A 14,314-nucleotide genomic window follows, 5' to 3' on the forward strand; every position below is an offset into this window, starting at 1 on the left:
AGGAAGAACGTGAAGGCCTTGGAGAGGACACAGAGGAGGTTTACTAGAATAGTACCAGGGATGAGAGACTTCAGTATTGTGGAGAGACTAGAGAAGATAGGATTGTTCTCTTTAGAGAAGATTACCAGGAGATTTAATAGAGGTGTTCATTATCACCGTTTCAATAGCTTCTCCCTACCTACTGTTTCCACTGGCAGGAGGGTTGTTAATCAGAGAACAGATTTTAAATTACTGGCGAAAGAACCAATGGGATGAAGACTTTTTATATGCAATGAGTTGTTACGATTTAGAATGCACCGTTTAATTTATGATGATTCAATAGCCTTCAAGAGAGAATTAGCTAAATACTTGAAGAGGAACAATTTGCACGGCTATGGGGAAAGGACAGAGAATAATTGGATAGTTCTTTCTAAGATACGATAGGCCAAGTGGCCTCCTGCTCATGATTCAAGTAACTGCGGACGGTTGGTTGGCATCCTTCCATTTATGAAAGATAATGGACATACAGCAAACCATCTATTTAGGTGGGGTGTCTTCTTTTGGTGCACCTTTGTTGATGGCTGTTAAGACCAATCCTTGAGAGGCAGGTTCTACCACACCTGCCCACAGGATGTGATGCCATTTCCCTCTTTCACCAGCTAGTAACTCCCAAGTGCGATATAGGCTTTCATGTCGCGCTCGCAAGTGTCCTTGAAGCGGAGCTTTGGACGCCCCACCGGTCGTCTGGCCCTGGCTACCTCACCATACAGAAGGTCCATGGAGTTGCGACCATCTTCCACCCTGCAGACATGTCCGATCCACGAAATCCACCTCTGTTTGATTACTGCCAACACACTTGGAAGCTCTATCTTTGAGAGGACTGCCACATTTGTGATTTTCTCTTGCCAGCATATACCCATAATGTGCCACTGACAGCGAAGATGGAATTTATTGACCATCTTTACCTGGCAGCTGTAAATCACCCATGTTTCACAGCCATATAGCAAGGTGCTGAGAACGCAGGCCTTATAAACCATCAGCTTGGTCCTAGCTTGGTGTTACCCCGTGCATATTTCGCAAGTCGGCCAAAGGTGGGAGCTGCTTTCCCTATGCATGTATCAAGCTCTGCATCAAGGGACCTGGTTGTAAAACCATGCCTAGGCTACTACTAGTGACTGTATTGCACGATAATTTTACATTTCAAACTATGATTTTTTTTTAAAGGACTGTAGTGTTTTCGGCTCCCCTTCCCTTCAGAGTTACTCTGGCCTGTGTATCACTATCTCCAGAGCGGTACCAGAGAATGGAGTGCACTGTAAAGAAACTGCAAAAATGATAATGCACTAAATGGCATTTCTTTTTCTACGTGTGGGGAAAAGAGTCCTTTACAAAGAAAGCAATTTCCCTGAGCATTACCTTTACTTTCTAATAAAATGGAAACATGCTAAAAGAGCCTATCCCATCTGTTTGAAGAGGTTATCCCAAATTAGTCAGCAAGCATAAACCGTCAATATCTACCAAGCACACGGTGTATGAATCGCTTAACAGATGCACAGGACCATTATGAAGAACTGCAAAAAAATGCCCACATTTTCAGAAAACTCTAAACTGATAGACAGAGTAGATGTGGCCATGTCAAAGTAATAGGAGTCAGTCTTGGCTCAAGGTAGCATTCTCGCTTAAGTCAGAAGCCTCTGGTTCAAGTTCCACTCCAGAGACTTAAGCACATAATCTAGCCTAACACTTTGTTGCAGCACTGAGAGTGTGATGCAGTGGTGCAGCAGTGTTTTGGATGAGACATTAAACCAAGGCCTTGTCTGTCCTCTCAGGTTGATGCAAAACACCCCACGGCATTAATCAAAGGGCAGAGGAGCGCTTCTTGGTGTCCTAGCCAGTATTTCTCCCTCAAAAAACATCACTAAAAGAGATAGCTGGTCATTATCTCACTGCTGCTGTTGGGAATTTGCTGTGTGCAAAGTAGCTGCCACATTTCTTACAACAGTGGAAAGGGCAGGACCGGAAAAGACCATTGTGGTCCATCATGCCAGTCCAAGTGATCATATTGACTTAACTGATTAGGCTAAGAGTGAACTCCTGAGGTCTGCCACCACCCATTGAGCCATTTCCTTGCATGAGTCAATGCAGTGCCTGCAAAAAACGACAAAAGAAAACTGGAAGGAAAAAAATGCAATTCTGCATGGACTTTAGTTTCACAAGATAACTTGAACGGAGTAACAGCAGAAGCCGAACGAAAGCAGCTCATTTACAGATCCTCACCTGAAAAGTTTCCATGAATGGCATGCGATATGCCAGTTGCTCTCTGAAGGGTCAGGTTATACAAAAACATGATTGCACTATTTCTGTTATCACCAAGTATAAAAGGTCACATCCAACTCCCAGCGCTTAAAAGATTGGCTGCAAAGAAAAGGGAAAAAATTGAACTGAGCAACCATATAAATGCTGGAGATCATGAAATCAACTGAGACTTAACAATACAGAGCCAAAAGGCAATTAGGATACTTGCCTGCTGTGATCCCTTTTCAAAATTTGCTGTCAGTCCTCAAACACATGCTTATCGATCAGCTGGTGCATATTTTTGCAATCAACGGACAAGACAGCAAAATGGTTCTCCAGCCATAAATTCAATGCACAACAGACTCTCAATGCTGCACATATTTAGTTTATAAAACTGCATGTCACCGTAATTCCCCATTTGGGAACAGTAAAAAAAAAATCACTTTAAAACACCATACTAAAATAGGAAGGATGGAAAGTACGCCAGCACCACAAAAATGAATGAATTTCTACATTCAACTCTGTATTCTGAAGCAATGACTGTTGCTCTTTGCAGTACTTTGAGTTTGAAGTGTTATGGCTATGCTGAATTGGCTGATCACAGTCAGAGTAATAAACGGGGTGCAACAATCGACCTGAATATAAAAGGTTAGTAAACTGCCACTCCATATCGTCAAGCAGCAAGATTCAAGTTCCTAAATTTAAAATCTCTCAACTATCAAGTTCCCCAGCTCAAGACACAATCACCAGGCACTGTGTCCTGCAAGTGAGATTGTCAGAGAACCAAAAGCTGGGGCTTTGAAACATGCTTCAGTACAGTTTACCAGGGGTAAGCATTTCTGGCATAATGGATAAAAAGGAGAGCATGCACACAAGCAAAAGAGTGAGCCAAAACAAAGCAGACGCAGTGGGACATTGCATATCTGACGCCATCAGAAAGGAAGGACAGATATGCAACAAGGTCAAACAATTGAACATATACCAAAGAAAAACAAATGATAGTTACCAAACCAAACTAACTCTTGAATAAAACAATTACAGCTGCACATCAACCAGACAAGCTAACAAAATTCTCTGATCTGCAGGTGCCAAAACACTCTACATAAATGGGTATTAAAGGCTACCTGAATAAAAGCCTCCACAGCGAAATGTAGCGTCCACTTAGTGTGTCTCAATCGGGATTCACAAATCCATGTTCAAACATAATTCCGCATCCATGGTAATTGCAAAATGCACTCATTGCATGTGTGTCAAGAGACAACCTGGTAGCTACAACATATCTTGTTTGGCAAGTCAGGTGCATTATCCATTACAGTCACAACTTTTAATGGAAGACTTCCATTTACAACAGTTCTGCTATTCCATTAAAATCCCTTCAGCACAGAAAGTCTAAAATTCCTTTGTGTTAACATGCAAGGGAATCTGCATCACTTTTACACTGTCATAGAGAGATACAGCACTGAAACAGGCCCTTCGGCCCACCGAGTCTGTGCCGACCATCAACCACCCATTTATACTAATCCTCCATTAATCCCGACCACATCCCCACTTTCCCTCAATTCTCCTACCACCTACCTACACTAGGGGCAATTTACAATAGCTAATTTACCTATCAACCTGCAAGTCTTTGGCTGTGGGAAGAAACTGGAGCACCTGGCGGAAACCCACGCGGTCACAGGGAGAACTTGCAAACTCCGCACAGGCAGTACCCAGAATTGAACCCGTGTCGCTGGAGCTGTGAGGCTGCGGTGCTAACCACTGCGCCGCCCACTGTTACTAATCTGCAGCATAAAGGTCACAATTTGTGCTATTTATACAATGTGCTACAAGTCTCCAACAAATCCATTGTTCTATTCTGACCTTCAACTGGTAATATAAATAAATGAGATGAGATCCTATATCTCACACGAAGACAAGTTTCATTGAAGCAGAATATTCCCCAGAATTTAGAAGAGATGATCTATTTGAAACATATAAAATTCATAAGCGCCTTGACAGGGTAGATGCTGAGAAAACGTTGCCCCTGGCTGAGGAATCTAGAACACAGGGTCACAGTCTCAGAATAAGATGTCGGCCATTTAGGACTGAGATAAGGAGACATTTCTTCACGCAGTGAGTTGTGACTCTTTGCAATTCTCTATTCGAGAGAGCTGCGGATGCTCAGTGATTAAGTATATTCAAGACAGAGGTCAACAGATTTCAAAGTGACTCCTGACAACGCAGCGACCCGCTGACGTCAGAGCGCACCAAGCTGCGCACATGTGCAAACGGTCTCCTGCGCTCCGAGATGCTGTACATGCGCAGTCTACGTCTTGCCTTGCCATGACTAACTGGCACTTGCGCAGGAAAACACTGAATAGAGCACGCACAGAAAAACGCTCTCCCTCCTCGGCCACTCGCTCCCCACCCCACCACCTCTCCGGCCGCTCACTCCCTGAACCCCCCCCCCCCCACACGACCCGCTCTCCGGCCACTCGCTCCCCACCCCCCACAACCATCCCGTTCTCTGGCCGCTCGCTCCCTGCTCCCTCCACCGCCCCCCAGACACCAGCTCTAGGCCGCCAGCCGCTTCCCTCCTCTCAGCCATTCGCTCTGCCCGAAAAAGCAAAGCGGGGCACGAGGGGGTAACGGGGCAATGTAGGAGCAAGTGACCGAGAGGAGGGAAATGGCTGGACAATGGGATTTTGGGGGGTGAAGGGGAAAAGCAGGAAGTGAGCGGCCAGAGAGCAGGATGGCACTGAAACCTCACAGAATTACGGAGGGTGTGCAGCACCGTCAGAGGTGCTGTCCTTCTGATGAGATTGTAAACAGCGCAATGTTCTCCATGTATCAAACATGTCCACTGTGTGCTGTCATAGGTTGAAGTTGTTTTTCTGTGATAAATTGAGCAGCGCCAACTTTAATCCTGGTAGCTGTCTGAACATCAGTGATGTTTCAGTGGAACAGGCTGCATTTGCGCAGGTGCTTGTATAGCGCCATCTAGTGGTTGCATTGTCAGCAAATGCAGCGATAGATTTTTGGGTACTCAGAAATAAGGGATATGGGGAGCACAGAAAGTTGGAGTTGAGGTAGATCTGCCATGATCTTGTTGAATGACGGAGCAGGCTTGAAGGGCCAAAAGGCCTATTCCTGCTTTCATTTATGTTCCAATATTAATGCCATTTTAGTTTGAATTCAAGGAGATTGACCTCTGACCCCAGTGCCCATACTGCTAAATCCAGATCCCTTATCCCAACAATCACTTACCTACAAACCTTCTGGCAACAGTCTGCTTACAGCTTCCAGTGCTTCAAAAATCCAAACTCAAACAGCACCAATCCAAAAACTTAAATTTGGTCTTGCTCTGTCCCACAGGGGCAGCCAGAGGCAAATCTGGCAAGAAAGGAGTTACCATTCCTACTCAAGTCTATTTCCGGATAATCAACCAGGTTAACAGTGGAAACACAACGTTAACATACAGACCCCAAACTTTCCTGCCCTACAACTAATGGGGTAACTCAACTTCTTTGCAAGGGCCAGGAGCAGGAGGAAGTGAAACAACAGGTCCAACTGAGGCAGAAAATTATTTTTCAGCCATATTTAAGAAATGATTATGGCTCGTAATGATTAACAGAAACCACTTTCACGAGCCCACATCCACTAAAAGTTTTCATGATTAGGAAGCTGGCACAGGACGTAGAGCTAGTGGTGAAACCTGTGGGTTGGATGAAGTTTTCCAACAAACTGAGGCCGCAGTTCCGTCTTACATTTCTGATCCTGATTCTGCTCACGTACGTTGACCGGAGGCCTCAGCTTGTAATTTTATTGCAAAAACTCAATTCCAAAACCAAAGTCGAGATTTAACATGATCAGCTGAATGTGGAGGCGCATGCGCAGGGCCGCGGTCACCCCCGTTTATGAACAAATTTTTAAAAGTGCAACCGGCAACAGTATTTGCGCTTCTGGAAGTCTAACATGCACCCCTAACCCCTGCGAGAGGCCTCACTGACCTCCCACTTTAGCACAATGCGCAGGATGTTCTGCTCACGCTGCTGCCTAGGCCCAAAAGCCTGCCCGCCACCGCACGACACAAACAGACCGCCACAGTGCACCGACTGGGAGCCATCGGTCGGCAATACTGAAATATTTGGCGTCGCTGGAGCCCCCAGAGTCAGTAAAGGCCGCGGTACCTGCAATGGGACGCAGGATGCCGCTAATATTCACTCAGATTGCACGCTTCATTCCTCTTCGCTCGCTGGCCCGCAGCTCCCAGCCCGCCGACAGTATGGGGTCCTCAGTGAAAGGAGAGGTGGCCAGCACGGGCCTGAATTAGAACGCGCATGCGTATCGTAAGCTGGATCAGTCAAGACACTCGAAATCAAATATGAACAAATTATATCGAGTAACCAGTTTTCCAAATATGAACACCATTAAAAGACTGACTGTTGAATAACATTTTTTCAGGCACCTGTTTAGACATTTCCACTGGCAATGCCCCAGGCCTCTATGTGCTTCTTGTTGTGCAGACAGACAACATGGATTGTTTTATCCAGAATTGTCTAACAAGCACAAGATCTGTGAACACATTTTAATACCTTTCAGTAATAGGCTCATCTTAAAACGTAGTTGAACTTATTTTGATTTGAAATTACATCAACACAACTTGCACAACATTTTAGAACCTTTAATGGAGAAAAATGCCCCAAAAGGCTTAATATTAAAAAAAATGGAGCCATTAGGGGTGATGAAAAAGACTGGCCAAAGAAGTGGCTTTTAAGGAGGTTCTTCCAGAATGAAAGGGGTTTGGGTTGGGAATTCCAGAGCATGGTGCCTAGGTGGCTAAAGAAAAAGCAAGAAAAAAAGACTTACAATTATATGGGACTTTTCGTGACCTCAAGACGTCAAAAGTGTTATACAACCAAAGTACTTTTGAAGTGTAGTTATTGTTGTAACCTAGGAAATGTAGCAGCCTAATGGTGCTGAGCAAGGTCATACAAACAGCAATGAGATAATGGTGAGATAATCTGGTTTAGTGATGTCGCTTGAGAGATAAATATTGGCCTGGACACCAGGGAGAAATCTCCAGCTCTTATTCGATAGTGCCATGGGATGTTTTACAGCACATCATCCTAAAACACAGCATCAGTTTCTATAAGTATGCTGATGACACCCAGCTCCATCTCACCATAACCTCTCTCAACATCCCCCCTCCCCCCCACACTACTTTCTCTAAGTTATCAGACAGCTTGTACCATATCCTGCATTTGGCAAAAATAAATTTCCTCCAATTAAGTATTGGGAAAACCGAAGCCATTGTCTTCAGTTCCTGCTACAAACTCTGTTCCCTCGCCACAGACTCCACTGGCAACTGTCTGAGGCTGGCAGACTGTTCTCAATCTAGGTGACATATTTGACCCTGAGATGAGCTTCCGACCAAATATTTGCTCCATCACTAAGACCGTCAATTTCCACCTCCATAACATTGCCCGGCTCCATCCCTGCTTCAGCTCATCTGCTGCTGAAACCCTCATCCATGTCTTTGTTACTCTAGACTTCCCTATTTCAATGCATTCCTGGCTGGCCTCCCACATTCAAGTCATCCGAAAATCTGCTGCCCATGTCCTTATTTACATCAAGTCCCATTCACGCATCATCCCTGTGCTTGCCATTAAGCAAAGCCTTGATTTTAGAATTCTCATCCTTCTTTTCAAATCACTCCATGGTCTAGCCCCTCTCTGTCTCTGTAGTCTCCTCCAGCCCCATAACCGTCGGTGAGATTTGTCCTCCTTGAATTCTGAACTCCTAAACATCCATGATTTTCATCACTTCACCATTGGTGGCTGTGATTTCAGCTGTCTAAGGAATTTGGAAAGGGAAGGGGAGGATCCAGTTATTGGTGTTCATGTCAAGACAAATTACATGGGAAAGAACAGGGAGGAGGTCCAGGAGATAGGAGCTAAATTGAAAGGCAGGACCTCAAGGGTAATAATCTCAGGATTGATACCTGAGCCACATTTTTTTAATATTCTTTCATGACATGTGGGCATCACTGGCAAGGCTAGGATTTGTTGCCCATCCCTAATTGACTTTGATAACTGAGTGGCTTGCTAGGCCATTTCAGAGGGAAGTTAAGAGTCAACCACATTGCTGTGGATCTGGAGTCACATCTAGGCCAGACCAGGTAAGTACGACAGATTTCCTGCCCTAAAGGACATTAGTGAACCAGATGAGATTTTACGACAATTGATGATAGTTTCATAGCACCATTTCGGACACTAGCTTACAATTCCAGATTTTTATTAATTAATTGAATTTAAATTCCACCAGCTGCCATGGTGGGATTTGAACTCGTGTCCCAGGGCATTAGCATGGGTCTCTGGATTACTAGCCCATTACCACTATGGCACTGTCTCTCTATGCAAATTGGCATAGGGACAAACAGATTTGGAAAGTTAACATGTGGCTAAAGTATTGGTGCGGGAAAAAGGGGTTCCATTTCTGTGCTGGGATTGAGAGGAGCTGTACCGCTGGGAAGGGCAGCTTGTGACTCAGGATGAGACCAAGGTCTTTGCTGAAAGGATAAATAGGGCTGTAGAAAGGACTTCAAACTAACAAAGAAGGGGAGGGTTCAGGCAGAAAAAAAAGTCTAAAGATTTTAAAAAGGGATGAGAGCAAAGACCAGGTCATCAATAGTGTTAAGGATAATATAAATACTAAAGGTTCTGGAAAAAATGCAGGAACTAATAAAATAACCAATAAAAATACAACAAAAGTTTAACTTAAAATACTCCTTTTTAAAATGTGTGAAAAAAATGATATAATTGCAGAATAGGATCTATTGTAAATTAAAAGCTTGGTACATTAATATATTGTTATGACCAAGGCAGGAGTAATGCACTGTTAATTGAGTCCCACTACTCCACAGGCCACAGCATATTAGAAAAGCTTCTCACGTACTAGAAAATAGCCAAATTAAACACTTTATTTATCCCCCAGAATAAAGCACAACAAACCTGTTTTCTTTAAACTATTTATTAATGAACTGAATCTTAAACAATATAAATCTATATATGAAAAGATTTAATAACTTCTTATTCTTCCTAACCCTCTTGCACATAGACAGACATTAAAAAGTTAACTGGTTGTAAAAGGATGTTTTCAGATTACAACTGTTTCTTAGAAATAATAAAAATAACTGGGTTGTAACGTTCTGGTAGGATATTTCTGGTTGGTGAGGTGTCCCAGAGTTGAATAGTCGGATGCCACTCAAAGTCTCCCCAGGCGAGGTTGATGAACAGTCTGTGATGGGTAGGCATTCATGCCACTTTGTCTGCAGCAGGTGTCACACAGATCTTTCAGCAAAGGATGTAGCAACAGTTCTACTTGGGTTTTGAAATAGCAGTCTAGCAATAGAAGCTTTCTTGAGCTTTCAGGATCTCCCAAAACATAAAAAGCAACAGGAATCACTCCTACGGCAGAGATTTATCAGAGTCTGGAAGCAATAGGAATTTGCAGGGCTTCCTCTCAGCAAAGGAGCCTTTCTCCACAGAAAGCAGCAACTCCTCTTTTCATGGGTATTTTTCAGATCACAGCCACCACCTCAATTGTAGAATTTCTTTCTATGAGAGGCAAACCTTTTTCCAGAGAGTAGGTCTTTTCTCTGGTCTGCAAACACAGGTTCCAGCCAGCTCACCGCTTCCAGCTCCCTGGTCTTTTCACACTGCAAAACTGAAACTAAAACCCCACAATCAAGTCATGTGACAGTCATAAATCTTCCTGTCATTTCCCTGTTGAGCTTTTTGGAAGCAGGTGCCTTGCAATCTGTGCACTCAGTTCAAACACCAAGTTTCAGCATTCACAGTTTCAGAGTTCACAGAAAAAAATCCTTTTTCTTATTTTGTAAAAGCACACAAAATTCTTAGCTTTCAATAAAAACAAAGCTCATGTGACAATATGTAACATAAGAAATTTTTTAAAAAGTGGATCAGAAACATAAATGCAGCTGGACATGACTGGGAGATAAATATTCCAGTTTATAAGGTCTTTAGAAAGGACAGGGCAATTGGAAAAGGGAGAGGAGGAGCAACATAGGGGAGAGACATTATTACAGCATTAGAAAGACGGGTGGTTATCAGTAAGGGTGAGCAGACAGTAGAAACGAGATGGGTAGAACTGTGGAATTGAAAAGGATGCAAGACTTTGGCAGGAATTGTTTACAGGATGCCATTTGCAGTGATAAAGTGGTGGGTTGCATAAAAGTGGAGATCAGAGAGCCTGTTGCAAAACGAGCCTGGTTATTGTAACAGACTTTAATTTTCTCATGGACTGGAGGAAGCAAAACAACTCAAGTCCCAAAAGCAACAAATTCCTTGCATGTATATGGGGCAGTTTTCCGGAGCAATATTTCTTGAACTAATAAGTACAGACAATGCAAGATTTAGTGCTGAGTGATGAGCCTGAATTAATCAATAATCCAATGGTAAGGTAACACCTAGCTAACAGTGACCAACAACAACTTGCATTTATATAGCACCAAGGCACTTCACAGGAGTGTTATCAAACAAACTTTGACCCTGAGCCACATAAGGAGATATTAGGGCAGATGGCCAGAAGCTTGATTAAAGAGGTAGGTTTTAAGGAGTATCTTAAAGGAAGAAAGGAGATAGCGAGGCGGAGAGATTTGGGGAGGGAATTCCAGAGCTTAGGTCCTTGACAGCTGATGGAGTGATTAAAATCAGGGATGCTGGAGAGTCCAGAATTGGAGGAGTGCAGATATCTCGGACGGTTGTGGGGCTGGAGAAGGTGCTATACAGATACAAGTTGTTGTTTTATCCAAGTCAAGTAGCAAGTACCAGGGTTGGTTATCACTGACTCTGGTTGCTTAATTCAGGTACTCATGAGAGGTTTGTGTACCATGAGGCTGACTCTTCCTCCACCATTCTCAGTGTTAGACCACTGTAGTACAGAGGCCTCATCCCTGCAATCAACTTCCCTTTTTGACAGAAAGCCACATCACAGCTAGGTCCTGGACAGAGCTGTCCAGTTCCATGCAAAAGAGTTCTGAATCTTGAACCAACAACTGCTTGGACATAACTTCTGCATAACAAGCTTAATCTGCATAAGGATTTGTCTATCGTTGAGAAAAAGCAAGCAAGCTTTGTCTCTTGACCAGCTAAGGAAGATGACCTGATGCCAAAATTGTTAGAGGTTAGGGATACTCCTTCATAATTTACTCCTTAAATTAATAAGGATTTTATATATTATCAGATGTCATACATTTATTAAGTATACGCTACACATGATAGTAATTAAACATACATTTAAAAGGTAATGCAACCAGGGTTAATGATGATTCCTTGGGGGATCCAAACTAAGCTCAGTCCCTTAGACCTCTATAAATTTACATACTTGTACAGACATTCAATTTTTATACATTTCTCTTACTCCCTCTATGTGGCATTACACACAACTCAATGCATTACGTAAATATATAATGACAATTCCATATATAGAGTCATAGAGAGATACAGCGCCGAAACAGGCCCTTCGGCCCACCGAGTCTGTGCCAACCAACAACCACCCACTTATACTAATCCTACATTAATCCCATATTCCCTAACACATTCCCACCATTCTCCTACCACCTACCTACACTAGGGGAAATTTACAATGGCCAATTTACCTATCAACCTGCAAGTCTTCGGCTGTGGGAGGAAACCGGAGCACCCGGCGAAAACCCACACGGTCACAGGGAGAACTTGCAAACTCCGCATAGGCAGTACCCAGAACCGAACCCAGATCATGGAGAATTTAAATGCGTTATCTATCAATAACTTTAGTTTTAATGAGTTATTTTTCCATAGATTGGTGCAACTCCCCTACTTCGTTATCTTATAGATAGCTCAACTATTGTTACTTAGAATTGCTATTCCACTTTTAATTGTAAATCTGACTTTAATTCAGTACCCTTTGGTACCAGTTAACCCAAATTATTTCCTTTGCAGAACTGTTTTTCTGAATTTGTTATCAACTGATTAATGTTTTTCTGAAATATATGGATCAGTTTACCCTGGCATGTCTTTTAATTAGAGTTATTGAAGGAACTAAACTGGTCATTTCCTTAAGGTTAGTTTGGCTTAATAGCCCAGTGGTACTTAAACTTATCTGCTTAACAGGCAAAGGCTAAAGGTTACTATCATAATTTAAAGAGAAATCAATCGCAGTATAACATTAGCAGACTTCAGGAAAATCTGATTAACCCTTTCCTTACAAGCTCCAGACAGCATAATTGTGTAGACTGATGTTGCTTTTTTTAAAATGTTAATGTATGTTGTTACGACTGATGTTGGAGGAGTGCACTATCTCCCTCGAGTCCCACTACTCCACTGGTCACAACATATATTTTAAAATATTATTACGACCAAGTGAGAAAGGTGTCCAGGGGTTCCTCTCAGCCTTCACCTGGTCTTACCGTAACACTGTGTTTTAGCTCCCCCTTGGTGAATCCTTGTTCACCGCTTTCCAATTATAAGGCAAAGAAATGAGCACAAACAGGTTTTCTTAGGTTTAAAGAAGAAAGGTTGAAATTTATTAAACTTGAACTTAAAAGTCTAATTCGGTTGACGCCTACGGATACATGACGCGCCCACGCTAGCATGCATATACGATACACACATGCAAATAGAGACAGAAAAGAGAAGAAAGATAAAGTGGAAAAGTTTGAGGCTATATCTGAAGAGTTTTTGTTACTGTTCTTCGAGCTCGCTGTAGAGTCCTTGGTTGTAGGTAGATCTTGCTTTTCTGGGGCAACATACTGGGGCCCAGTATTCTTCTTAAACCTGTTCACCGTAGGAGACTTTTCTCTCTTGGGATTCATGTGTCTTTAGTGGATTCAGAGGCTTGTGAGAAAGAGATGGGAGCAGACAGGAGCGATCTTCTCAGTCCAGGAGCAAACAGTCTTTCTCAGTTCAAAATGTTTGTACAATTCAGAAAAACCAGGTTGCCAAGCAGGCTAGTAACGTGACCAGCTGGTCTGACCACATCTGTTTGTGGATTCGGCTATCCCAGCAGTCATCCTGAAATTTGAGCTCCCTCACCTTCAATGTCTGGTGCTCAAAGTCCATTGTGAGTTTCATTGGATAAGGGAAGTAACCTCTCCTGTCCCTATTGGTATGCAAATTTCCTCTATCCAAGTCTGGCAGCCCTTGTAACAGGCCTTCTCTTCTTCCCAGCAACAATTTGAAATTTAATGTCCATATAGTGAAATTAATATGCCTCATTCTTGGCAGGTGGGGACCCAGCATGACAATATTTTAACCTGTTATGGATATGGCCAATTATATACTTTTATCTATCCTTTTCAGAATATAAATTCACCAACCGGGTTTCTTTAATAAACAACAAAATTATTAATTTATTATAAAACAAGACTTATTCAATAAAGATGCAAAGCTTATTAACACACAGGTTGAAATATGCAAGTATAAATATATTCCCTTCTAAATAACCCAACACACATGCACATACCCACACCGGTTAAAGAAAAATGAAGACTTTCTCTGTAGAGATCAACTTTACAAAAAATAATTCTTTTGCCAAATAATTGTTAATTCTTGAAGGAAAAAAGAAGATATGAAATGTTCTAGGTGACTTTCAGCCTGGTGTCTGAGTACACATAGGCGGCTGTCACTGGGATCTTTCTGGAGCAGTTCTGCTCAGGAGACGTTGAGGGGTAATCTTGTAGGCTTTTCGGGAAAAGTACTGCGCCAGTGGGTTTAGCTATCACACTGGATTCTCATAAGGCTTTTCAAAGAGGTGGAACAGGATGAGTTGGGTGACTTCTCTTTTAGCAAGATACACACCAACTGCACTCCAAACAATCCAAAAACAATCAAATCTCCTGACCACCATAAATATAGGAATGTGACTTCTCTGTAAACAACTTCAATAGCCAGCAAGGCACCTGCTGCTTACTTAGCTTAAGACAGGTGACTTCCAGTAAGTGTTTGTTTTTAAACAAAGTCCCAAGTGTTTTTCCAGTGACCCTTTTTAGAAAAAAACA

General features: G+C 42.6%; 1 protein-coding gene across 2 annotated transcripts in view; it reads right to left on the reverse strand.

The window, feature by feature from the left end:
- sf3b3 (splicing factor 3b, subunit 3) overlaps nucleotides 1-6,560 on the reverse strand; it is a 54,055-nt gene extending 47,495 nt beyond the window's left edge. Inside the window, exons 1-2 of one of the 2 annotated variants that reach the window (XM_068049776.1) lie at nucleotides 6,444-6,560; nucleotides 2,257-2,394 (exon numbers count right to left, since the gene is read on the reverse strand). In XM_068049776.1, the coding sequence (XP_067905877.1) occupies nucleotides 2,257-2,326 (70 nt within the window). In that variant the 5' untranslated portion in view covers nucleotides 2,327-2,394; nucleotides 6,444-6,560. Of the gene's footprint in view, nucleotides 1-2,256; nucleotides 2,395-6,263; nucleotides 6,387-6,443 lie in introns of those variants that run through there. The other variant, XM_068049777.1, reaches the window with a different exon arrangement.
- Between the last annotated feature and the right edge of the window lie 7,754 nt (nucleotides 6,561-14,314).

Source organism: Heterodontus francisci, chromosome 17 (assembly GCF_036365525.1).
Source record: "Heterodontus francisci isolate sHetFra1 chromosome 17, sHetFra1.hap1, whole genome shotgun sequence".
Taxonomy (NCBI): Eukaryota; Metazoa; Chordata; class Chondrichthyes; order Heterodontiformes; family Heterodontidae; genus Heterodontus; species Heterodontus francisci.